At 41.2% G+C, this 26,929-nt stretch overlaps 2 protein-coding genes across 7 annotated transcripts in view; one reads left to right on the forward strand and one right to left on the reverse strand.

Moving 5' to 3' along the window:
- On the forward strand, positions 1-26,851 carry LOC111260501 (kinesin-like protein KIF13A; the record flags this gene model as incomplete). 4 transcript variants are annotated; one of them, XM_022833311.2, is given in 14 exon segments in its annotated part: positions 1-92; positions 6,451-6,607; positions 8,352-8,567; positions 12,131-12,345; positions 12,774-14,129; positions 14,479-15,470; positions 15,950-16,471; positions 17,132-17,548; positions 17,944-18,545; positions 18,724-18,989; positions 19,550-19,793; positions 20,927-20,992; positions 21,315-21,473; positions 21,753-26,851. In XM_022833311.2, coding segments are annotated over 14 exon segments (5,372 nt in total), but the record flags the coding sequence as incomplete, so codon positions are not given.
- Positions 1-26,929, reverse strand: part of LOC111260502 (ribonuclease Z, mitochondrial) — a 34,172-nt gene that overhangs the window by 3,129 nt on the left and 4,114 nt on the right. For all 3 annotated transcript variants that reach the window (XM_086968370.1, XM_086968372.1, XM_086968371.1), the window contains exon 3: positions 9,384-9,471. In XM_086968370.1, coding sequence (XP_086824496.1) covers positions 9,384-9,471 — 88 coding nt within the window. The remainder of the gene's footprint in view (positions 1-9,383; positions 9,472-26,929) is intronic.

A 26,929-nucleotide genomic window follows, 5' to 3' on the forward strand; every position in this document is an offset into this window, starting at 1 on the left:
AACAAAGTTTGGGAACAAAATGTGTTGTGGAAATGCGGAATGGCCAAACAATTCTCTACAAAAGTTCGCCTACGGATCACCAGCAGCCAAAGGTAACAACGATCCATGAAGTCAATGAAATTATTGATTGGTAACAACTTATTCCTTTACCGCATCGTGCGTCTTAGAAGACATTAGCTATTACACAATTTGTCAAAATCATTCACTTTTGTTTATAACTTAACAATTATTCTTAACCCACCCCTGGAACCTAGTAATTGTTTTCGACTTCTATGAAGAACAAGCGGCATCGGAAGCATCGTTTACAAATGAATATACTTTCTGAAAAGTAACATGGACCCTGGGTGCGATTCGTTGGATCTTTCGAGTCCTGACCATCTACAGTCAAAACTGTGTGTGTGTAAATATTGCAGAGTTCTGAGATACTGAAGTAAATTTAAACGTTCGCGCCTTTCAGAAAATCTTGCTAATGTTTTTGAATCATCGATGGGTCGTAACCTGTTTTGCAATTTGATACTGTGCTCATGTCTCAATGGGCTTGAAAAGATGTTAGTTACTTATATAGGGTGTAGCGATTATATGTGACTGTGGCAGCTGCCAAAAGAAAGTACGTTCATACTAGTGACGATAGTTCTTTACTAGCTATAGTAAATTTTAAAACACTAATAGTGCATATCAAAGATTTCCAGCTACATAAAATTCTAATTTTAGAGATATTTATTATGATATGATAATGATCATTACTTAGATAATCTATTTTCCAGAGAAAGCGGATAGGCGATTGATTTCATAGAAGTCTTCATGGAGCCCCTTATAGAAGTATATTACAAGCCTACCTGGTTGATGACTGGCTGCTCGCGGCCTCAAGAAATCTCTTTTAGCAGACGAACAATAGAACAAACTCTACGCGTCCATTTGGTTTGCCTTGTCTCTCAGCCGTTCAACGAGATAAAATATTAATATGTTAAGATTCTGAAGTTACTTGCTCTACTTTTTTCGCCCTTACGTGACTGCTCTCATGAGTAAATTGTATAGTGAATCACTCGGTATTGGTCAGTATTTCTGGAAACAGAACTGAGTAGAGCCTTTGCCTAAAAGCGGGGTAGCTCTGATCCAAATACAAGCTGGAGCGTCAGGGCGTCGTACTCCTTCTCTCAGAAGTAGTCCGGGCTTAGTTTCCTTTGCGTCATGTTGCGTTCCAAGTTGGCCGTATGGAAACATACGGAAAACATGTGTGTTCTATGATCGGGACACTGCTTTAAGCCATTGAATAAAAACATGTTAGCTTCTCGAACGCCACGATAAGATATTATATTTGAATTATATTCCACGTATTCCACACAACAATCCGAGAAGCATTGGATCTACCCTGTACATATAAGTACAAGTCTCTTACAATACCAAGCTTCCCACATTGGAATCTATACCGGCGTGAGCAAATGCTTGTACAGATCCCTTTAAAAACTGATGGCTACCCACAATCATATTGGCATATGAGTGCGGTTGCTTAATGGAAGCGAAAAAATCATTTCTGCTTCGGGCTGTGGCGATTACTGCGCGTAGATACCCGGTTAGAGTGTCTTTGTTGAAGCGGTTTCTAGATAGATTACGACGACCAACTGTGAAACCCCTTTTCCAGGCAGATAATTTTCATGGCTTTGTGGATGAGGTCGTAGCCGTGTTAAAAATTTAATGATGGGTATTCAGCTCTGGATTTCGTGGAAGAACTTCGACGTTCCCTTCTTAGCCTTGTACTGCGGCCATTTGCGCGCCTATCAGCCCTTCGTACTATGTTCACTGAGAGTATGCTAGGTAAAAATGTAAAAAAATAATGCATTATATACATTCTGCTAACAAAAAATAAAACTCTATGGCTATACAACAATTGGCCATTAGCGGAACGCGTGATATATTACGGTAAGTGGCCAAAACGTATCTCTCGCATATCTTGAACACATAGTAGTACATCAAGCTGAAGTTCAAATAGATCGAAGAGAAACTTTCTTCCAACACGTATCGCGTTGCTTAAACAGATATCTGTTTTCTTCGGGATAATAAAAGATAATTGTTTAATACAGAATTTTAGCATGGGGTACTGAACCGAGGGGGGTAAAAAACGACTCAGCGTTCGGTTTTTCGTGCTAAAACATCACTCCATCAACAATCAATTCAAACAAGTAGCGTTTATTTCTGAAAGCCTATATTTATCGCTGTAAACGGTCGAGACGATGCTGTCACATTTCATACTATAGAAGAGCTTATTCACGCCTCAATTGGTCTAGTTCTTAGTGTACTTCTAAAATTAGCAAACGCGAAAAGCTATGACCATTACCGCCTCCGACGGTTCTGGACAATTTCCGTATGCGTTGAGATCGACCTCATTTACATTCAAATAGAGAATAATAAATACCATGAATTATCTGAATAAATTCAATAAAAACGAAGTATATCCAACTTCACACAAAGTTGGCCCTGTCCTCGGTGTGTCCATTGATCGCATAATTGGCCCGACCTTTTTTTGTCTGTCACGAAACTCAGATCTACAAATCTGAGCTCGTGTGTCAAATAACCATATTGTTTACTATAAACTTTATCGAAAATTTGCAAGTGAACCCCTATTCTTACAATTTTTTTTTTCTTTTTTCGTGAAACCGTGATATCATTATATAAGTCAAATGACGTTGCGGTGTTGTCTAGCAATGCCGGAACGAATATACACAGACATTCTTGCTACGCCACTTTTTTTTTCTGTTTAGCTTTTCACTATTATTTTAAGGTTGCGGGCTGAGCAAAAACGGTCTAACTTGATGAATAGATAAAAGCTGCACGCTTGTTTTATAATTGTTAACCACTGCTTTTCTAATAGCTTTGCCGTTCGCCTCAATTTACAGGAATACGATATCATAAATCGGCTGACTTTGTAAGTGAGTTCCCTACGCTGCGCGTTCCCTTTTAGTTATTGCTAGAAGTAAGGCGTCCTTGACAAAGGCGCTCGCTTTAGAAGTCTCCCCAACAAAAAAGAAAGCTGGGATTGGAATTGGAAGAACGGTTTTAAAGTGACACGCTACGCTTGCGTTTTTAATTTGAAAGTCCTTACTGTAGTAAGTTTAATAATTGCCAAACGAGGCATTTAACGGCTTCTTTTTTTTAGTTTATATCATTTCGTAAGCGCAACTCACGATAAACTTTAAATCTAACAAGCTTGCTTCACTTTCATTACATAAATAATATTATCAAAAACGTTCGCGATAAACATGTAAAATAGACAGGTGTTATTAATAGTAAATGTTCCATTAACTTTGTAGATTCTACAGTCGGTACAAATGGTAACCTGTTCGAAGATATTTGCTTACTAGATAATGGAATTACCCTTTTTGTGTTCGGTCATACAAATAACTTAACTTCATAGCTTTTTCAGTTATTTCTAACGTTATCAATGTTTTCATTCAAGTTTTGGTTTGAATGGTCACCAAATCCATGTTAAAGTTCGCATTGCAGTCTGCGTCATGCTTGCGACCGACATGTCAGACCGATATGCTTCGTAAAACAGAACCTTCACCTGTGCCCTTTGTGTTGTTGGCAGGCAGGGCAAATCTCGTTCAGTCCCAACAAAGGTTAACGTCTTCCATCTACAGCTACTTATTTATACGATAAAATAAGCGTAAATTGTGCATTTAACGCTTGGGCCATCTTTAGTGTGACAGATAAATGCTGTAGACGTTTTGACAAACCAGACAACAGCAGGGAACAAGGTAATGAGCTGTGCAATAGCAGTTTTGTCTAAGTCCAAATACACTAAATGAAAAAGAAGTAAGGCCTTTTTTTGACTTGGTAGGACAGTTTTTTCCAAGCACGAATTCCACAAAATTTCTCTCGTACGGATATGCTGCATTAAAAGTTTCTGTTTTACAAAACTGGTTAATAATTCCAACTGACTGACTGTGAGTCAAGCGCGTCATACATAATAATAACATAAGCTGCCCTGGTTCACTGAATGTGTTGTAATTTTTTGCAATGTTATTATAGGGTTTTACATATATATGATTATAAAATTGACCACTTAGCAACTCTTTATCAGAATAGGAAAGTTTACGTGTAATAATTGGTCGCAAACATTTCTTTGCTTCCATTTTAAATACCCTCATACAAATTTCGGCTTTCCTAACGAGAAACAGTTACGGTTATTTCTTACGAATATTAGAACATCAGGGAGCGCCACGTTCGTTCTAAGCCTGGGTCGGCTGTAATTTGCTTCGAAGCAACAAAAGCTTGGTATTAAGCTTTTGTTATCATTATTACATTAGAGTTTAAATACAGCCCTTTTAGCAAATCGCTTCGATCATCAAGTTAACAAAGGGAATTGCGATACAGCTTTATGCTCACGGCGTTGTCGGTTTTTTTTTTTGGACCTTACTGCAGGGCTTACGCAATGATGAACGTAAGATGGATGAATTGTGTCGCGTTTGGTAGTTAAATGGGGGAAAAAATATGTCCTGACATTAGGTCCGCTCTGGTAAAGAAGAGCACCAACGGCAGAACTGCAAACGATACGAAATGCTAGCGAGGTGGCAGTTTCAGTCGCTCGTTGCATTCCCTGCCGATTTGCTTGCATCGACCAGCTGTTCTATATCATTTGAGTTGTGGCCAATCGCCGTAAATTTCGTACAGCCTTTATACGTAGTGTTCGTTCGTAGAAATTATGCTAGTGCAATAAATAATGCCCGGTCGAAGCCGAAGTTCTAGAATAAAAGGTAACCGTTGTAGTGGAGGCGAGACGACGAAGAGGATGATGCGGTCGCCGCTGGGCATAGGGGAAAATAGGGGTCAATGGAAATAGAAACCGTCTTTTGAGTTGAATAGAGGCACGCACAATCGAGACTTTCGATGGTGGAAGATACGGTTTCCAACGATTTTTACTGCTCAACCCAGAGATGTCTTGGATAGTATTGTTGTCCTTTGCATCCTCTATCTGTCATTGTAGACTTCACTACGAATGCTGATAGCCCTCTTACTACCGTTGCAGCTGTGTCGTAGTTTTCTGGCCAAAGAGCTTTTGGTGGCGAATGATTGTACCAACTTCAAGAAGTTTAACCGAACAACTAGGCGTCGATTGAGCGATGTTTTCTCGTAGCCAAGAAATTACCTCGTAGGTAGAGGGCTGTGGGCCTTAACATCAATTGAAAGCCATTGTCTCAGTGACGTAGATTGGCACCGTACATTAGTACCGCAAGCGAGGCATAACGCTGTTACGCGGCAGCGATCGTGCTATTGACTCATGTCGATCGAAGAACGAGCGACAGAATGTATCGCGCTGACTTCAACGAGTGGCTAAAAATAGAGACTTAACAACCGCAACAAGTCAACAGGACCTTTTGCTGGGCAGAAAAGTAAACATCACGGTGGGACGACACACGGTGCTGTTACTTCTGTTCAAAAGTTGGCACATGCCAACTTGAGGTACTGCTTCAAAATGAGTAGAAAGGCTAAGCTCGATTAGGTTTGTATAAAATAGCTCAAAATGCACACAGCTACCCGGCACATCTTACACTTACTTTGGGTTTAGCTTAATGTATACCGTTTGACTTACTAATGCGGGATTGCGTCACCTTGGCGCAAGACCATACGCCTTTCTTTAAAACTTGATCATATCATCAATTATAATTCATCATCGATCATACGATCATATTATCAATTATAATTGATTTCGAAACCAATTTGTGGAAATTCTTCTGGCACCATGGTGCTCCATTTTCGTTAACGTTTTCAACCTATTTGCAATGGGTCAATTTTAATTGATTCTCACATTTTTTTAAATTTAACATTATACAATTGTTGGATTCTTTTGACATAGGCGAACCAGCTTGGTATAATAGGTACGATAGGTAATAATATACTATAATGTATTTAGCTGTCTCGTAACGTGTGGCATAGTCTGATAAAAGACGTAAGGATAGGATCAAATAAATCTACAGCATCTCATTTGTTTTTAAGGAAATCAGTTACGCCCACACGATTATGTAGATAATATGATAACTGCACAGGAGTCAAATTAGTATTAGAGTTTTTTTGAGATTTAATCTATTACACCGTTTGCCGTTGTCTATAAATAGCTATTTATATTGCATTAGAAGACATTGGGATTGTCAATCAAGCTAATCGACACCTCGAAACTATCAATCCTGACAGTTTAATTTAAACACATTTGGAACACATAATTTGAAGAAACAACCGGTTCTCAAGGGCAACGTTTGTTATTAAACATTAATATTGTAGTAATTGTACGAAAGGAACTTAAGTATTAGTGTCATATCAAAGAAATGCTGGTCGATATCAATCAAAGTCTTCCGCGTTTAAGAACTACGGCAGCATCTGGACACGGTATTGCGGAGGTCACGCACGCTAGACGACTTCTTATGCTTTTTATACATTTTTCTATGTTTCTTTCGACAGAGCTTCGCGTTCGACCACTGCTTCTGGTCATTCGATGTGGAGGACGCGCATTTTGCGTCACAAAAAGAAGTGTACCACGACATCGGCACTGCGCTGTTGGACAACGCCGTGGAAGGCTACAATGCCTGTATCTTCGCCTACGGACAAACGGGGTCCGGTAAGAAGCTAGCAATCGCTTATAATATTGAACACCTAAGATTATCTATACATTGCACAATGCTATGAGTACAAGAACTATTGCCGCAACAAACTTGATCGATCAAAGATTCCCTCCATGGATAGCGTCTCCCCCCACTGGACACAAATAATCCGGAGGTACACTTCGTACAATTGCACTAGCATCTAGAAAGCCTCAAATGCTTTGGCTTAACTCGCATTAAGTCGACGAATCCAGCTGCGAATCAAGTCAAGTAAGAGGCAGGGTCTACGTTTATTCTCGGATATGGATCTAATCTAAGAGTTCTCCACCAAACAACCACAAATACGCTTCCGCATGACAAATATTAGGTTTGTATGTTTTGAGTCGTTGAAGTATTGGACGTTCTTAGGAGAAAATGGTTAAAATGTGCCGACAAAACGAGCAATAGCTATTGCAGTCTTCCTCCGTATCTGAAATGATCTATTTCTGTGTCATTTGTCCATAAAGGTTAATGCTTATTATAGGTCTTCTCGAATGCCGTAAATAGTTACAACGGTAGATAGCTGGCGTGTCGCTGCTCCTTGTCTGCGTCATCACTTCAACTTGATCTAGACCACCAGCCCCGCGACTCCAGACATTTTGCAATTATTCTGTTCTATCAACGCAGTTCATGTCATTTGCTACCTAAATTATTTGTGAATATTGGGACTTCTTGGACTTTTTTATGGACGAAGGAACATTTCTGAATGTTCCTTCGCTCCATAACTCTACAGGGCCGTAATTAGCTAAAAGGTAGTACAAATAAAACGTCTTGCTTTGCTTTGCTTCGAACCCTAATGTGGCTGAAGATATTTGTTTATACACATGAACGAATTATTGTTGATGTCCGTCCAGCGGTCAAGTCTTATATAGTGTGCATCTCTATAGATTGTTTTTATTTTGCGGATACTAAGTATTGAAGAATAATTGTTCCACTAGGAAAAAATGAAAAATAGTAACTTTTCGTCGGGTTACAACGTTCATATGTAAGCATAAACGAGTTACATAGTTGGTTTACTTATAACAGTAGCGTAACGTTGCTGTGAAATTAAAGGGAAATTAAGGGGAGTCTTTTATCGACCTTACGGCCGCTGGATTGGGCCTCGTATATGAACAGCTGAGACGAAAAGAACATCGCTACTGGCAGGATAATGACAGTATACGTTTTTCAGCCTCTTGTAACTTTTGAGGTTAGTAACGCAAGTGAGCGATCTCATCAGCGTTGGAGATGCAGCAAAAGCAAAGATTTGGCGTTGACAGAACAGCTATAATTGTAGCGGCTCATAGGCTGCCAGGACGCTATGCCTGAGATGACACGGGGCTCCACCGCTCCGTGCCATTATCCACCAATTTATCAATCGTTACTGTTATCCACTACTACCATGCCATGTCAAAAGGGAAAAAAATGTTTCCCCCTCTCTGTTCCCCCTCTAACACCCCCCTCTCTGTTCACATATGCAGCTGCCTTTGCTCATGCGAAGTTATCATCCTGTGACAGGGAATAAAACATCAGTATAATCATACTTCTCTAAAATCGAACCTTTGAGGCCGAGTTTGTTAAGCTGAGTCGTCCAGAAATTCCAAAAAGAATATTATCTTTTTCACACATTCAAGTGATGCTCTATATGAACTATAAACATATTCGAAAATGATGATAGTTGACAAAACATTGGTAGCATAATAGCGTTGCGACAAATAATGTGCTTTGCTCATTCATTTTCAGGCAAATCGTACACAATGATGGGCTCAAAAGAGGACAAAGGCTTGATACCACGACTGTGCGATGACCTGTTCGAGCGAATCGCTCGCCATGCTGACCCAAACACATCATTTAAGGTCGAAGTATCTTACATGGAGATCTATAATGAGAAAGTTCACGACTTGCTTGATGCAAGCGGATGCAAACAACAACTGCGAGTTCGAGAGCACAATATCATGGGTAAGCAAGCGGCATTGTCGGGCGTCAACACATTAAGGGATAGCCCAGTTAATGGGACATTGAATTATATCCACGTCCTTGTATTTGTAGTTGTCTTTTGTAGATGTGTGTCCCTTGCTGGTAGCAATTAGGAGATGAACTGGATAATATTGGAAGAATTTCAAGACGGTGAATGGCTAACCTAGTGCCTATTGCTGAAATTGAAAAACCTTGGATTCTGGGTTTCTCGAAGGTGGATAATTATCTCTAATAAAGTCGACAACGGATACTTCTTGTTATTTCCGTAAGTTCGAATATGTCGCGATTTGTATTAAGAACAAATACGTGGTCCTATATGACAAATGTACGTGTTTGATTTGTAGTGGCTTATCATTAATTCTGAAAACGTCATTGGTAGAAATGGACTCTGAGTAGTGATTTCTTTCGCTTCTTACCGATGGGAAAATAATCGCGGTTCCATATTGCGCCTAATAAGGCAAGGTGATTAAGGTGGATTCGAGGATTGGCGTGTGTATAGACTTAAAGACGCAAGTTGTCGTTAAGACGAACTTGTTGTTGGCTAAAGAGACAAAAAGAGACCCAGTTGCTTCTGCAAGCGTCTCGCGGCCACGGGTAAAACCTATCGAGCTTTATCGCGACCTAGAGCAACCACTGTTGGCTGTATGCAACGTTAGCGTATTGTTCGTTAAGCGTTTTATTCAGGGATTGCGTAGAAGCGAGAGAGAAGGAGGAACCTCCACTAATACTGGTCAGCGTTGTTACAGCCCTTGCAGCGACGGCGGCTGCTTCCGTTGGTCGAAAAGAGTTTGTACTCACCTGCAATGCCAGTAGCAGAAACCCAGAACGGACCCCTTTGCGCTGGCTGCTGACTATGCGCTCTTTGCCTCAGTCGTTGCCTGTGTCTCTGAAACAGCAGTTGCTGGTTAGCGATAGGACAGGCTTGATGAACGTGGTTTTGAAGGACGAATCGTCACATCGAACACGCGGGGCGTACTTACCCTTAAAATCATCAAATCGAATGATTTTTGCCGGAAAACTAGCTATACCATGTTGTACAGCTGTTAGAGGAAACTAGGTTTGCCAAGGTTATAGAAACCACAGTACAAAGAATCGTTCAGGCGGAACTGTCTGCTGACGCTATACAATCGTACAAATACTAAGACCATTAGAGAAACGACGATGGCTTCTCTCCGCGCCGAAAATCACACATTTCCATAGCGGTAATTTATTCGGCTTTGGACTACTTGTGGCTGATGTGGCCAGACATAGGCGATATTATACAGATTTCTATTGTACTACGTATCGATCTCAAGTGGCTTTTTGCATAACCAATAAAAACAAATGTATCAGGTACATCTGCATTTTTAAACAGAATTATTCACAGCAGTAGTTACACGGTGTGCTAGTACTACTCGCGACAACGCAATTGACACTACTTTTGATTGCAATTTGAAATACTCAAAACGTTAGCATATGTCTTATTTGTATCAGATTTATGGGCAACCGGGAAAAATGATTATTGAAGTATTTGTGTAGACATGTTAATAAGCTAGAGGACTGCTCGTAGGAATTGTATCAGATATACCTTAACTAAAAAAAAAAAGCCTTCATTTAACACAATGATTATTTATATATAAGACAGTGGTACCAAAAAGCAGGCAAATTCATTGCTTCGTAGAACCCCAAACACGCAGCCACTCTGACCTCGATACCGGCGTATTATGACTGATTCAACCCATGTTATCTTTATAAGCTTTCGTTCGCTACCGTATTTTCCTCTTCTACTATCCGAATCCCCAATTGATACGTGACAAAATAGCAGTCTTATTGCAATACAAACTTGGCTATTGGTATTATATAAATCTGCTGATCTGTCTAATTGGTCTGATAATTTCTTGCTGTAAAGCATGGATCCCTTCTAAGGTCCACGTAATAGGATCTAGAAGTACGAGTAGTACGCCAGCCTGGAATTGTTTGTTGTTGTTGTTCCTCAACGTGGCACGCTGTTCTGGTAACATATTTCATTTCAATGCCAACTCTGACTACACCGCCTTTGGGATCTTTTTGACATGAAACGGTATCGAACATGTAACCATACGATGTAATACCGTCTATTTTTGACGTAGTTTCCATTATCGTGTTGGTTCGTGGAGTCGAACCAGAAAGGCAGCGAAGAAAGATGATTACAAGTCACAATTCAGTAAATCATTTTCTATACCTGTTCTGCTTTGTTGTCACTATCGTTCATAAGCGTATGAGTGAGACGCAAAAACAGCCTGTTGTTACTCTCACAATACGAAGTCTGTGCTTTAGATCCTCATATGAGACCTGGTTTCGCGAACCAAAAACACTGATTCCAGTAACTAATAAAAAGTCGACTTTTGTGATTCCATTGCATGCAGTTAGAATACACCTTAAACAAAAGAGATGATTTTTCAGGAAATTGCAGCTAAACTTATTGCGTGACCTATTTTTGTCGATAAATCCCTAGAAGCGTCAAAACACAGAGAAATTTATCTAATCCAGCAGCTTATTCCCATATCCTTCTTTATGTTTGTTGCAAGAAGGAGGCCCCCGCCGGCGATGGACAGAACGCTTCAGTCACTTACGCAAATCAGACAAAACATGATGAAACAATCAATATAGTGAAAAAGATGACGACGGAATAAATGCTTAAGTGTCAACAGTTCCAGCCGCAATAGTAATAAACTTTTGGCGATAAGTCTTCGATATGATGATCTGTTGTTTTAGTGACGGTTTCTAAAACTAACCATGAATTTCGTTTTTTCTTTTTAATCCATTATTTCGCTGGATATAAATTCACTATATGCTCAATCCATAGCTAATGAATCCAAAGTACAGGCATAAATTAGTTACCCAATCCGCACAAACTTAGAATCGATGGAGAGTATTAAAAACAAAATTTTACTTAAATTTTACGGAAAAGCGTTCACTGAGCTGGGAGACAATGTTTCAATAAACGCTGAACGAGTACCTGAACTCTGTGAATGAAAACGGGCGAGTGCCGCAGTTGTGTCATGGAAAGTTCTGAAGTATGGTTTATAAGTGATGGCGGTCTTTCTACGGCCTTTAGCTGCAAACCCGTACTTCAGCCTTGGCTTTTTGTAGCGTTACTTGTATCACAGCTCCAAATACCTCTCAAATTTATACGTAGTATATAGGTATATTCAATTTTTGCGCATATAAATAAGGTGTCTTACACTTTTGTACTCGTGAGAAACGTGAATTTGATTTCGCATTATTACCGATTGATTTACCGCAAAATACTTATTTAGGTAGAGTACCAATGCTAATTTAAGCGAAAGCCTTTTACTATGACATTAAGTTTTTTTTTTTTTTTTTTTTATATTTAAATAATAATATTACCTGTTTCAAGACGCTTGCTAGTGACGTACGTTTAGCATTGTTATCTCGTGTCGTCGCAGTACAGTTAGTTTTGCTTGTACAATGTGGAAATTACTATATATATCTGTGTTAAATTATTTTAGTTCATCTAATCTTTGAAACAACTTTATTCTTTTTCTGTTCGTCTATCTCTCTAGGCACGTACGTGGAGAATTTATCCAAGCACGCAGTAACATCGTACGATCAAATCAACGAGCTGATGGCTCAAGGAAACAAAAGCCGAACAGTGGCTGCAACTAATATGAACTCCGAATCGTCTCGATCCCATGCCGTCTTCAATATCACGCTCACATGCACAATTAACGACCCGGTTACCAACTCACAAGGCGAAAAGATGTCCAAAATGAGCCTGGTATGTATAACTAAACAATTCATTGATATAGCAACATAATTTCTTTCAACACCAAGCATTGTAAGTCGTATGGTCAAATTATGCACGTAATTTATCCAGCTGTCGTTTGTTAGAAGTGGGAAGCTGCTTGAACAGCGACAGATCTTCGCGACTCCTTTCGTGCTTAAGACGATTTTCTAGAAAAACTGTACGAATTTTTCCTTGATGTATGTTTTTGTAGTTGATACACGTGTGTAGAATTTGTGAAGCTTAAATCTTTTCCAAAAAAAAATTGCTACACCCTGCGTGTGTAGTATACAGCCATGTCGACGCTGGCGAAAATCCTAAAAACTGTATGGTCATTTGTCTTTGCATTGCAAATTTACCTAAGCACGTACACCTAAGTACGTTGAATTTAAATTATCGCCTCTGTTGCGAACACTTCGTAGGTGGATTTAGCCGGCTCGGAACGTGCGACGAAGACCGGAGCTGTAGGTGACCGTTTGAAAGAAGGCTCGAACATCAACAAATCCCTTACAACATTAGGCATGGTTATCTCGAAACTTGCCGAAGGAAAGACATCAAGTCAGTTTATTCCCTACCGGGACTCCGTTCTCACCTGGCTCCTTAAAGACAAGCTGGGCGGAAACTCGAAAACAGTTATGGTAGCGACGATTAGTCCGGCAGCCGACAACTACGAGGAGACCCTGTCTACGCTGCGGTACGCAGACCGCGCCAAGAGGATCGTCAACCACGCCGTTGTCAATGAAGACCCGAACGCTAAACTGATCCGTCAGCTGAAGCAGCAGGTCGAAGAGCTTAAGGCGAGACTGCTGCAAGTGCGTAGTGCAGATGTATCCGCGCGGCTCGAAGAAAGCGAGTCTTTGATGAAGGAAATTTCCCAGCCATGGGAGGAAAAGGTGAAACACACCGAGCAGGTCCACATACAGCGGCAGCAAGCCCTCGAAAAGATGGGCATATCTGTCGAGGCTGATGGTATCAAGGTGGAAAGCGACAAGTTCTACTTGGTCAATCTAAATGCCGACCCGTCTCTCAATGAGATGCTGTTGTTCAATATTAAAAAGGAGCGAACGCTTGTCGGCCGTCCTGATTCCGAACGACCAGAAGTTCAACCTGATATCCATTTGTTCGGCATAGGCATCCAGAATGAGCATTGTGTACTGATAATTGAAAATGGTGAGGAGTTGTGGATTGAGCCACGGGAAGGGGCGCGAACGTGTGTCAATGGTGTCGTGGTGAGTGAAAAACGGTTACTGAAAAATGGCGACCGCATCTTCTGGGGCAATCATCACTTTTTCCGTGTTACGTGCCCTCAGAAGCAGCAGCAGCAGCAGCAACTGTCCCCCGAACAAGTGGCGCAGAAGGCTGCCGAGCCTCCAATCGACTATCAGTTCGCTCGAGAAGAACTCATGCTGCAAGAGCTTTCCAACGATCCTATTCAAACGGCTATCGCGACCTTGGAACGGCAGCATGAGGAAGACAAGAATATGGCACTCGAGAAGCAACGGCAAATGTACGAGAAGCAGCTACAGATTCTGCGTGAGCAAATGTCGCCGACAACACCGTACGCGCCATATGTCGGCTTGGAACGGGCAGCACAGGAGAGCTGGGCCAGAGAAAGAGACCACTTATTCAAGGTCAGCCTCGCCAAACTGCGCGAGCAAACTGCCACCGCCAATGACCTCGTGCGCGAGGCCAATCTTTTGTCCGAGCAGCTCAACAAAAATACAACTTTTCGCGTGACGCTGCAGATTCCAACCGCGAATTTGACGCCTAACAGAAAAGTAAGAACCCATCGAAAAGAATGTTTTTCATTTGTTTTGGTGTTGCGGGTTTATGGTCATTTATCTTCTACCAATTGTTTTTTATTTAAGGATAGGGTTACTAAAGTAATTCTCGTTGAGTAAAATACTCATATTCTATAAATAAGGATTTATGTAGATAATGCTAAACTGCCTGCAGGAAATATGATTCGTGTACAGTTGATATAATAGAAAAATGATACGACCAAAGGCAAGCAAAGCGTTCATATTTTGCTGGGATAATATCTTCCCCATGCCATTATGCCCTTTTTGGTTTGTACATAGGTTTACTGTTCTTTTATTATTAATATTATTTATTTGATTTTTGCAGAAGAGCGCGTTTGTGTCAGAGCCGGCCATACTGGTCTCCCGCCCAGGAATGAGTTCGCAGATTTGGTCGATGGATAAGCTAGAAAATAAGCTGATCGACATGCGAGAGTTGTTTGCCGAGAGCGGCGCTTCATTACCGCCTCACCCCGAGCTAAGAACAGATCTCGATCCATTCTTCGAGTCGCAGGAGAACCACTCGTTGATCGGAGTGGCGAATATGTTTTTGGGGGCCGTTTTTCACGACGTAAAGCTAGCCTATCAGGTGCCCATTATTAGCCAGCATGGCGAGGTGGCTGGCCGTTTGCATATGGAGATTTGCCGAACTCAGGGCAGCCTGGACAGGGTGGCTGACTGTGGGGGAACGAGTGGACCGTTTAATGGCCAGGGCTCGGTCGCAAGCGCGGGGAGCGCTCACATGAGTACCAGTATGAGTGCAGGCCAGCTGGGCGTCGCGCTAGCAGCACCCGGCTCTAGCCAGGCCTCGGCCATGGACACAAGCACCACTTCCGTCACTTCTACAGGTTCGAGCGGCTCCGGCGAGGTCGCCAGCGTCATGAGTGCATCGCAACGCTTCGTCCGCATACGCGTCACTATCAAGGAGGCTACGGGACTGCCGTCCGCGCTTTGCAACTTTGTCTTCTGCCAGTATTCGTTCTGGGGAAACAACGTAACCGTCGCTCCTCAGGACGTGCCAGATCCTGCCGGTGCCAGTGTGCCGCCGAACCACGCCATCCTGGTCACAGCACCAAATGGTGCGCCGGCTCGCTTGGTCGCGGGCGGTCAGCACGGGCAACACGGGCACCATGGAGGGTCAACGATCGTCCGCTTCGACCACACCAAGGAATTCGATCTGGCGGTGACCGAGGACTTCGTGGAGTACTGCCTAGAGGGCGCCCTCAGCGTCGAGGTGTTTGGCCACACAAGTTCCGGCTTCTCCAGTCACCACAAGCAGCTAGAATCCGAGGAGTCAAGCAACAGACAGCAAATAGTTTGGTACGTGTTTATCATTTGCCTGTTGTGCCGTGTCGTTTCGTTGTGCGTGCTACGAAAAGCGTTTGGAATTCTGTTTATAGTTGAATATTATTGTAAAATATACTCAAGCCTTTGGCTTTTCTAACTAGAGAAGAACAGAAGTGCAATTCGCATGAACGTAGCCACCATAGTTTAATGTAGGTATACAGGCGAATGTTTTCTTTTAAACTGAAGCTTCTGGAGGTTCGCTTCAACAACCCCAAGGTCACCTACATACCGAATCTCGATTGTTTCTGTCAGACGCCTACACCCAGTTAGCATTATGTATGTACTTGCGATGCGCTACCGCTTCGATAAAACCTAGTAGTCGCAATCATGTGTTTTGTCACCCTCGATGCAATGTTCAATACGACACCAAGTTTTTTTTTTATCTGTAAGACATACGAGTGCGGTACCTGTTTGCTTCAATTACATTTTCACCTATTTCTACTCAACCTAAGCTTCTCCTGTTATCCTCTACTAAATTCCGCTACCCACCACGTAAGCTCCGAGGGTGAGAGCTGTCCACTAGACCACTCCGTGATGACGCGTTCGGAAATCTTAAGCACGGGCGAGGATCCGTTAACCTCGGCTATGATGAGCGGAAATCCGCGACTCGCCCTAATCGATTCCCCACCTTCTTCGCCAAGTCCTCCACAAAACGCTGATGGCAGCGACAGTACCATTACCAACGATAATCCCTATCGAGACGCCATACCCCACAATAAACACGACTCAACCTACCACGCGGGCGAGGCTGATGAAATGCCCGGCCGTCGTCCACCTTCTCCAATCTTCAGGGCTTCCTGTGGGGTATCACCTAACGGGGCGTTCGGTGCTATTTTCCTCAATCCCTTGCGAGCGCTATTCCAGGCACTGGTTCACGGGCCTGCCCTTTGGTTTATGAACCAGAATAGTCATGAGGCCACAACGAAACGGCCGCACGACAGACGCAGCTTGGACGAGGCGGTAAAGTTCATCAGGTTGGTCAGAAGCGGGGGCGCCCGGTTGAACTTGTTGTTGTTGTTATTGCACCGTCATTTCCACCATGAAGCATCATGATTACCATCAACCACCCATTTCAGTTCACTCACGCACCCATACCAGGAAGGAGTTAAAAGTAGTGTGGTGTAATTTCTGATGATAATATGATTAATAATAGTATCACAGCATATCAGCTGAGGAAACACTTCGAGCTCTGTTTAGACTCAAATCAAACTGCTTTTTTTGCCATCCCTACTACTTTTACTAGCGCAATGTGCAGCTCAACTCGAGCACCGCATGATTCGTGTACTTAATCACTGTCCGTGCTTCTGTAAAAGTAACCCTACGCACATACACAAACAGCGCACTGGAATGAAGCTGGTAAGGAAACAAACAGTAATCCAATTTATCATATCACGTAAACTCGACTCGCTAATGTTGTGTGCCTGCCTATAAAGCCCGCATTTCTATTTTAGTGTTATATTATTATGTTAATACGTTTACTGTTATTATGATTACTTGACAAAAGAGCTCAACCTATACTAACAAGGGTTTTCCATCTATTGTTGTAATCCTTCGTTACACCGTGATCTGGCGTGATTTTGGTGCTGCAATCCTTCCGCAACAACCGGTGCTCATTCTTCTTACCGCAAATATAGCAAGCATAATGGGCACACGGGTATAAATGATGGATTTAGGACGGGAATGGATTTAGGGCCAGAGAGCCTTGGGGAAGTTCACCTAGGTGAACATTCCCTCGCTGCCCGATGGAGTGAACTAAAACGGAAGCTTGAGTTGTGGCTTGAAATTCATGAACTCAATGAGCAAGGCGAGTACGCGCCAGTTGAGGTAACGCCCCGGCCCGACGCGGCCACGGGGGGCGTGTTCCAGCTACGCCAAGGCCAGCAGCGCCGCATGGTGGTATCGGTTTCAGCTGCGCCCTACTCGGGCACCCTGCCGCTGAGCTGCGAGGCCATCACCCACGTTTCTGTAGGAGGACTCTGTGCTCGTAAGGTCGGGCTGCAGAAGCCTCTCGATTCATACCAAGATGATGACCTACGCGCATTGCGAGACAAGTAAGAGCTTTTATATATTAACAAGAAAGGATCACCGCAATCGTTATGTATTTGAAATAGCGGTGTTTCTTAAACATATCCTCATGATACTCATGTGACTTGCTCATTTGAAAATCATGTGTATCGTAATCTTTTTTTTTAATATTTTCACAACTCGTGCAAGTTTGTCGCTGTATCTGAATCTAGTCATGACAACAAATGTTTTCACTACCTCCGACAAGCATTGGTTTAGATGGCTTGGCCCTTTTATTACGGAACGAAACGTCTCACGCGGCTTTAAACATAGACCGCCTTACCTCTCTCTAGATTTAGTGGGCAAATACGTTATTACTTTACCATACCAAGATTAAGCATAATGTAACTCCTTTTCCTTTCTTTTCTCGAACGTGTGGTAGATGGGTGGCTGTGCTTGACAAGCGCAAGCACTATCTACATGAACAGCTGGTCAAAATGAGTGCAAAAGAAAACAAAAGCGAACAGGAAACGGAACGAGAGCGGCAGCTGCTGGATGCGTGGATGCGTCTACAGGAGGAGCGGGACGCGGTCTACACCCCCCAGGCAGGCTCGCGGGTGCCGGGAGCACCAGCCGAAGGCGACGGAGCCGAACTGGCTGGAATGGAGCTACACACACCAGTGCTCTTCCTCGATCTCAGCAGTGACGATATGAATCTTCATCCCTCCCACATTCCAGGTGCTAACTCGATACTCAGCAAAGAGTTGGGCAGTCCCCAATACACGCTGCCCATCGTACGAAGTGAAGACAATCGTGTCGTGGTAGCATGGGATTCGTCGATTCACGATTCGCCGCTACTAAATGCCGCCACATCTTCGCAAGACCGGATCTACCTCATTTTGAAGGCAAAGGTACGCCTTTCGCACCCTGTCTCAGTGGACATCATACTGCGTAAGCGATTCGCCATTAACGTCTACAAACGGCAGACGTTCACAGAGAAACTGCGAAAGCGGATATCGGGCGCTCCCACACTTTATCGGTCAGGTAGGATTGTTTTTAATAATGTCATAACGTACAGAAAAGACTATGTCCAACGAAATTTCATTTTGGAAGCAAAAAAAATACCGGTGTGTGATCCACTATCAACGGAACAGTCCATGCACTGAAAAGCCATTCATAGAAGTCGTTGGTTATTAGTTAGCTCTTATTGTTTATGTTGTAGGTGTCACGTACGAGATTGTGGGATCCATCCCGAAAGCGTGTGAAGATCTTGAAGGCAGAGAGACTCTAGCTTTAATGGCTGCCCAAGGTCTAGATGATGTAGCTGCTGACGGAGAGTCGTATATTGAGAAATATACGAAAGTTGTCATCTCAGTGGAGTCGATTCTCAATCTCGATAAGCTACGGCAAGACGTTGCTGTCAAGGAACTCCTGCACTCCCAGGGGCGTCCTATCCGCAAAACGCTATCGGTTCCTAACATGGCGCAAGTAAGCCTATTTGCTTTGATGGGGGGCATGTGTAATTAAGAATTGTTGCTATGAATTTCAAAGCAGTTGAAGAAAGCTGACAAGACTTCACTAATTTAACACTCTTATTAACCCTGGCTGGAGTAGCAAAGGCTAGTTGAATTGGTCAATACACTGAATGATTCGCGCTTTTTCCCATATTGTTCAATAACTTTGATTCCTTGAGGCGCCAAAGAAATTACTTGGGGAAATAGCTTTCGCAAGCTAAAGATCTAGCTGCTGCAATATTCTCTTGTTAGGATCTTTGCTTTTTCTATTCCTAGTGTTGTCAATCAAAGGCAAATGCTTTGGTTACTGGTTCGTATAATTGCGCATGCTAGGTTGTTTTCGAGCCCGCGTGCCATAGTAAACGAAAATCAAGGTGGATGGTTCACGAACTTAAAACGGCTGATAATATTTAAAGTGACTAAATTATCACCTGATTTCTGCTATTCACTTCATTTTCTGTCTCTATTCCAATTTTTTCGTTCCTCTCTGATCGATCGATCAAAATACTGATCAATTCTTTCCACATACTGCAGAGCATGTCTTCGAGCATGACGTCATCGATGATCAAGCAGAGCATCATGTCACTGTCGATGTACGATGAGTCCACGAGCGGTCATAACCATGGAGCCACGGGAATGGCGTCGGCCGCAGCAGCAGCAACAATAACACATTCACAATCAGCCGCTGTTCACAATGGACATAACGGTTCGCTGTCACACAATTCATCGTACGGAGACGGGCTCGACAAGCTGAAGGACGCGGCCAGTGCTATCACGGGTAGGTCACCTTTAGAAATCCCTTTGACACGCATGCACGCACACATAATCAAGTAGCACATAGCGCATATAACTCTCTGACGTTTGTTTCAGGAATGAACATCAAAAAATGCGCATTTTAGACGTTCAAAAGAGAAAAAATGAGTGAGATGTACTATAATAAGCTAAAGGAAGAATAATGCATTCAAGCTTCATGACTAGTCTTTAGGCCACGGGTTTAAAACAAGTTTTCAATGAAAAGACTAATGCAAAAGTAACGAGCAAGACTGCTATGGCTTATAGCGAAAGTTTAGTATATTCATTTTTGTCGGCGACCAAACATTGACCAAAAAAAAAAGATAAACATGCGCTATGGAAGGATGTCCGAGGTGGAGACGGTGTAGATGTGTGTTCAATACGGATTTTGGCCAATGTGTGTGATTTCTTGCGCATCCAGCCCTGTGCAATACCATACTTGAATGTCTTGAATACTTTGACTGCCGGAACTTTTTCAATTTCTGCCTCCATTTATCCATTCATTCATGTATTCTGGCCTGTCTCACCGACACCGCCTCACCTTACCTTTCCATTTCGCGTAACCTCGTAGGTTTGGCGAATAAATAGCACAGTTTTCAATTTGGTATCAGTAAGCAGCATAGGTAAGCATAAGCAGTATAAGTGATGTTTCTTGCCAAAGCACTGGAAAGAATAAATTTGCTACACCTATGGCTTGACTAGAAAATATTTTTGGCATGTTTATTCATTCCGACGCTTCAGTGCAAACGAGGGATGCCATTTCTGACTGATAACCAAATGACACTAGGATCGTTATAAGTTCTACAGTAACAGAACGTAGCAATCGGCAGCCTTTTGGGATTTTCGTCTGAGAATGACGATTATGATGAGCTTAGGTCTGATTAAACTTGAGCAATTTGCTTGTAAGATCATAAATGAGTAAACATTAGGTTAGAATTCGACGTTAAGCGTATCAATAGCGAATTTGTTTTTAGTCGTGAAGGGAGCTATTATCTAACACTAACAAATATATCCCTCGTGCACGCTGCGCGGATTCACAAACGATTCCACCACTTCGTGACTGCGTTACTTACTTTTGGTAACATCTTCACCTTTACTACAACTGCTACTAACATACAGGAGCTGCGCGTCCAACTTTCCTCAATTTGAACTTTAACCTCAACCTAAGACAGTCTTCTTTGAAACGTAAAGATCAACACCTAAATGAGCATTATAGAAAACCATCCAATATACTTTTATATAGCAGATACTCAAAATCTTTAAACGACTTTGTTGCAGTAATAGTTAGAGTGATCGTCGAATATTGTGGATAAACAAAAAAAGTTCCCGATTAGCAATCGTCTAACTATATAAAGCAATTAAATGCGAGAATTTACGCAACTCTATCGCTTTAACACACGGCAAACGATAATTTAATCATGAAAATCGTCATTTGTATTTAGAACGCTTTAGCAGGCAATTACTAACATGTGAAAATTTTACCATTGACTGCATCTTAATATGACAGACTCTCCGGCTACAGGCGCTCTTGTGGGCCAAAAGCTGAAGCCATTGCGACCTCTGATCGAAGAGAATCTCGAGTCCATTTCGATTTTATCTCACCCTGAGGAGGAAGATGCCGAAGAGTTATTCAGGAGATCACACAATACCTCCGATTCGACAGAACGTAAATATGAAATTCCGTCAATAGAGCCTGCTTAAAAATAATGGAGACAATTGTATTTATATCAAATAGGGTTTTTGTTTTCACTTTGTTTTACTGTCAAACTTATTCTTATACTCAGTTGGGTTGATGTGCCCTTGAGATGCAGACCAGGTGATTGGCGCCACTCGATCTGCCGTGACAACATAGTCGAGGGTAGTTTAAGTCTATCTACACCTGGTTATTGTACAAGATTTATAAATTACATATGTTGTGCGTATCTGTAATTTGTTTGCCTTATAGCGAAGAGTCTCGTATCAAGCGGATATGGTTCGCAGGCGCTCTCCACCGAAGATTCGCCCACGAGATGAATATCCGTACCATTTGTTAAACGCTTTTAAGCCCTGAGGTAACTACCAAGGGCAGCCAGGGAAGATAGGAAAGCACCAAGTGGTCATCAGCTCGAAGTTATTAACGAAAATTTCAAACAGTTCCATTACGTTAAAAAAAATAAGGGCTTAATTAAAAAATTGTTCATCAGCATTCAGGTTCCGTCTTTAGCTATCAGAAGATAATACGGTACAAACGGTTGACTGAATATACGATAGGTCACTACTATACAGCTTAGACTTGCTTTATTATAGTATTAAAAAACAAACATTAGTCCCAAGTGAATACTTGCTAACCATCCTTGAGCAGAAGCACTCATGATCAGCGAAAAATACACATCAATTAGCGGAAAGCCTGAATAATAATGGCATTTTAAATACTGAGACACACACAAACACACGCATCAAGGACCACCGAAAAATATGTTTTCCTCATAATTTCTCGACGATTTTTCTATCATCTGCCGCAAAATATAGGGGCTACCGGTAGATAACTGTTTGAGAAGCTTGACAAACTTGACACGGACGAGGGCGTTTTTGCTTCCCTGGTTATGAGCAGTTCACTCAACAGAAACTGGTGGCACTTCTGAGACTTGTGGGAATGTCTGATCCGATCGTACTGTTTTAAACAAATCTGTAATTATACGCGATCGAAGAATGACGACGGAAGAAGATGCAATGCGTAAGGCGCAATTTAATGTGTACGATGCCTCAGGAGCAACACCAAAAAAAAGCCAGAAGGTGTCAGCATGATTAGTGGTCTACTTGACCCAGACATGTTAATAGTACCGAACATAAACGTAACTAAACCAAACACGCACGTTAGACTGGGACTAGAGGTAAAAAAAAATTACGTTTCAGCAACGAAGGCAGATTTTGCAGTGAACAAAACACACAAAGAAGAGATTACCTTTGGAGATTTTAGAAAATATGAGAAGAGGGTAGATGAGCGCACCCTTAGGTCATTAAAAAAAGACGCCATGAAATGTTATCAGGGCTCTGCTATCCTATGTCAAGACGAAAAACAACAACAAAGGATATAAGCCACCTCAAACTAAATGACAGATACAACTTCTGGGTGACCGGCTATGGCCGCATCTGCATAATAGCAATTAGCTTTTAGTAATGGCTAGAGAACGACCTCGTACGGTTGAAACTGTGGAAGTGTTACTGCCATCTGGCAGATGTTTATGAAGGCTTTGTATGTGTATCTATTATAGAGAACAAGTTGGTGACGACTTCTGGTGATTTTTTTTATTATTAATATTTATATATAAGGGTTATGAAAATTAGTAGAGGGCAAAGAGAGAACACATTTTAACTAGAATAATTAGTCAAAAACAAAGAGACGACGTTCGCTTACAGTTGAACGCAATTAACGTTGTCCGTTAATCGTACGCACGGGGACCCCCACGGCTTGTGATAAACAGATGAAAGAGAATACAACATTAAAGCAAACAAACCGCAATGAAAAAGCTTGAAACAAGCGGTGCCATTGTGGAATCAGTGATATTGTATTGTCGCAAAACGAGAGAGATCCGTTAAACAGAGGGATATACCGCGAACGTTAAGGCATCGTAGCACGAATTGCACGTTGCGTTATGGGAAAGAACAAGTGCGCATGAATCGTAGACAGCCACGATATCTGCCACTGAATAGTGTACTGGTGCGTTGTAACGCGTTATGTCACGTGGGTGACGGTTAATGGGATAATTTGACTATATAGCAAGAAGAGAACATTCAGATAGAGCAGCGATTATCACTTCAGCGGGACGGCTGTCCTGGTTGTGCTATTACACCATACCTAAATATACATCCATCATCCAAGTATTACCTCTAGCTCGATATAGCTACAATGGCTAGCATTTTATTTTTTAGTTTTTGTCAATCAAGTGTGCAATCGTTTATATACAGATAATACATCATGCGATATATAATACACATTATCTCTCTTTCTCTCTCTCTCTCTCTATATATATATATGAATATTAACGATGATCCTGTTCATGTATGTATGTATAATATAGCAACAATATATGCGCACTCAAACAAAGAATTTTTAGAGAACGTGTTTGACTAATCAGAATATGTCGACAAATCAATGAGTATAACGTTGAAGCCGACCGCGAGTTTTAAATAATATTATCATTGTCGCGCAAGACGCTATAGCGAATAGTATGCGTTAATTACTAGCTGATTAGTACCTAAAGTATAAACAGGTCCTATAAGTAAGAAAAAGCATAGGCCAGAAATTAGAGCATATATATATATATATACGCATCAACGTAAAAGCACGTCGGAATGTGAAAGTTGTTCGTTTGCTGTGAGAGCATCACTCGGTAGAACGGAATGAAGTCAGGCAAAACGTATAGTTGAAGAAGACGTTCGCTGTATAACGCTGCGTCTGCTACTATGAAAAAGGCTACGTCTATTGGTCCGCACAGATAGCATATATACAGATAGATATTGGTATATATATGTCTTGTATAGCAGCTAGTTCAAATGCAAAAAAAAAATAAGCAAATGTACAATGTAATACCTATTGCACACGAATCGCCGTTGTCATCGTGATCCGCGCTGCACACGGAAGACGAACAATAAGCGAGAATACTGAAAGATACGTTACTCACGATACCTTTCATAAAGGGAAAAGTATTCGTTTAAAAGGTAACAATTAGGATCAAGGGGAGAATTCATGCTAAGGTAAAAGGTGAAGATCAGCAGTACAAATAAAAGCCCGCTTCAATCTTTTGCTTTGACAACAAAAACGATAACAACTAACAATAACAATAAACGGGACATGTGACGTAACTTTGTGAGATTTACACATTGTCATTAGTGATTATATGTACTTTAAGTTTGTATCGCAAGGGCAACAATTCATTTATAATGTTGTAGATTGATTCTATAGCATTAATAACGTTTGACGTCGTAGAAACGCTTATCTATTATGAAAGTAGCGTATATATTACTGTTTTAATTATCACACTTTTTTATTATTATTGCTTCAAAGATATAGCTTATGATCATACGATCTTGTGTTGAGAGACGAAAATACGAAAAGCGTTATAGTAACAAGACAAAATAAGATAGAAGAATATTCAAAAACGTAGTGTTGAGTCGTTGTAATTAGCTAATCTAATAATATTATTTAGTTCGTAGAAAAGGTTGATTGTGCATTATATTGACCGTATATACCTCACAAGTAGATATATATATATATATGTCATTACCAATTAATTGTTATGATTATATATCCGACATTGCTTTAATAATGATTTTATGACGTTGATGTATACTTTTTTGTCAGACTAAAAAAGTTTTTAAATCTTCAATCTACGTGGTGTAATTCGCTTCGTATCAAAAACGTAGTTTTTATCTTGATATTCCGAAAAAATACAAGTAAATGGGAGCTATATTCAGATCTATTTCTCAATTAGCATTGTTAATAGCGCTTAATTGCGATTTGGCAAATAGAAGTATCAAAATAGAAGTGAAGCCTGGTCTGACTGTTACAAACCCGTCGCGTTGTGCGCTACGCTTTATTGTGGCAGGCTTCCCACGAGACGAGACTTTATAAAAATAACCAATCTAGTGTTAAAAATTTTTTTCTAATTACGCATTAATGTTATCACCATATGAAGTCTGTGCATAATCAGCCCTATTATTGTGTGTCGGCGTAAACAGTAGGTGGAAGATATTATACATCGAGATAAAGATTACCTTTAGACACGTCTTTAAAGCGAAACTCTTTAAAACGACCCTTTTTGCTAGTAATGCCTATCGAACCAGTGCTGCCACAATCCGGATACATAAATTAGAGCCACAATTACATAGTGGCTGCTAAGCTGAAAATGATTTGCAAAGATAAAGATGAAGGAGCTAGAATTATAGTTCTTCCAGTCTTGACTAAAAATGTACTTAAAAAAGCTTACATGTAATCAAATAAATTGATAGATACATGGGAACGGATGATTAATAATGATAATTCAAGATAAAATGAACCTTACTTGCCGTTAAGAGATGTTTATGAATTGGAACAACACGAACGAAAAAACAGACAGAAAGCGTTTCAGAAAACTCGATAATATAAATGGGATAACATGAATCGGGGATGACTGGAACTATTAGGTAAAGATATAAATGATGAGGACGATGACGTGTAGACGACAGGAAATAAAAAGACCATTTTCTGGGCAGTCAACTTTCCAATGGGTCTCCGGGCCGAACCGATTTTTACAGTCGAGTTTGTCAGAAATGTTCGCGCGAGCGCCATGAACGAAAATTGAGATGGCCACGAATGGTACAAATAATAATAATAGTAATAAATTAGTGAAAATGGCGATGATGGCGGCGATGATGGTGAAGCTACGACAACACTAAAAATGTTGTACTAAAATATGAAAAGATGCAGCAAATACATTTTACATAAATAGGGTAATCGCACAGCTTTCAATCAAATAATAGCTGTTATGTATTAACAAGCGTAGATGCAAATTAAAATGTTCACGATAGAGAAAATATAAAAACAATGATTACAATAGCAATAATCAGCGAACAGCGATGCAAAAAAATCTCTACCGACAACCGTATGAAGTGTACTAGTGAAGTCTGCAAAATACTGTTCATATGCTCGTCGATCGAACTATAATAAATCGATGTCAATTCGTAATTTAAATGAACAGCATTAAAAAAACGGTGTGTAAAAGCAATTCCAGGCACCCCGCGAGGACGCAACAAGCAGAAAATTGAAATATAAACAGAACAAGAGAAATTAAAAATAAAAAAAATTCTATCGAAAGAGATTCATTTTATGGGTCACCAAAATGATACTCCTTACAATTTCCGGTTGTGTCACCGCTACCTATTGGGCACAACTAATTGATATATGTTATGGCATGAGGACATATTAGTAATCATTATAATTACCCCTCTGAGCATAATTGATTTATCGAACGAAGTAATATTAATTCAATAAAACGAATAAATAAACGAACAGGTCCCAATGACAAATAGTGTGTTCATTCCTCTTGAATAAAGAGCCGGATTAAATTTTTCTTTAACATCGGCCTTCACTACTAATGGGTAACA

This window comes from Varroa jacobsoni, unplaced genomic scaffold, assembly GCF_002532875.2.
Source record: "Varroa jacobsoni isolate VJ856 unplaced genomic scaffold, vjacob_1.0 scaffold_448, whole genome shotgun sequence".
Lineage (NCBI taxonomy): Eukaryota > Metazoa > Arthropoda > Arachnida > Mesostigmata > Varroidae > Varroa > Varroa jacobsoni.